Source organism: Etheostoma spectabile, chromosome 5 (genome assembly GCF_008692095.1).
Source record: "Etheostoma spectabile isolate EspeVRDwgs_2016 chromosome 5, UIUC_Espe_1.0, whole genome shotgun sequence".
Classification (NCBI taxonomy): domain Eukaryota; kingdom Metazoa; phylum Chordata; class Actinopteri; order Perciformes; family Percidae; genus Etheostoma; species Etheostoma spectabile.
The window spans coordinates 12919515-12919998 of NC_045737.1; the positions used below are offsets into that span (position 1 = coordinate 12919515).

General features: G+C 38.4%; 1 protein-coding gene across 1 annotated transcript in view; it reads left to right on the forward strand.

Moving 5' to 3' along the window:
* LOC116689051 (solute carrier family 12 member 2) overlaps positions 1 to 484 on the forward strand; it is a 21116-nt gene that overhangs the window by 12340 nt on the left and 8292 nt on the right. The window contains exon 15 of the mRNA XM_032515363.1: positions 40 to 139. Within this exon, the coding sequence (XP_032371254.1) occupies positions 40 to 139 (100 nt within the window). The remainder of the gene's footprint in view (positions 1 to 39; positions 140 to 484) is intronic.

Below are 484 nucleotides of genomic sequence, written 5' to 3' on the forward strand. Positions count from 1 at the left end.
TGTGTGTGTGTGTGTGTGTGTGTGTGCTGTTTCCTGTAGATGTGAACTGGGGTTCGTCCACTCAGGCTCTGATCTACAACCAGGCTCTGACTCACTGTTTAAACCTCACTGGAGTGGAGGACCACGTTAAAAACTTCAGGTCAGATTTGGTCTGGGATTCCAACTCAGCAACTTATACCAACTCAGACCCCTAATGCCAAAATCTGTATCAATTTAACGCTGTTTTGAACTGAGATTAACTGCATCCAGCAGAAAACCTGTAGTAACGAACTGTAAAACAAATGTGGAACTTATTCATATTTTAGTTTTGAACCCATCTTTTATGAAAAGGAAAAAAAATCCTGCCATTTTTTCAATTTATCTGTTAAAACAACCAAATTTCCCCACTGGGGATCTATTAACCCTTGGTTTGTCTTCACTTTCTGGGACCCTCATTTGGGGTTTTAAAAACAATTCCATTATAAAATTTTACTTCATAATCTAT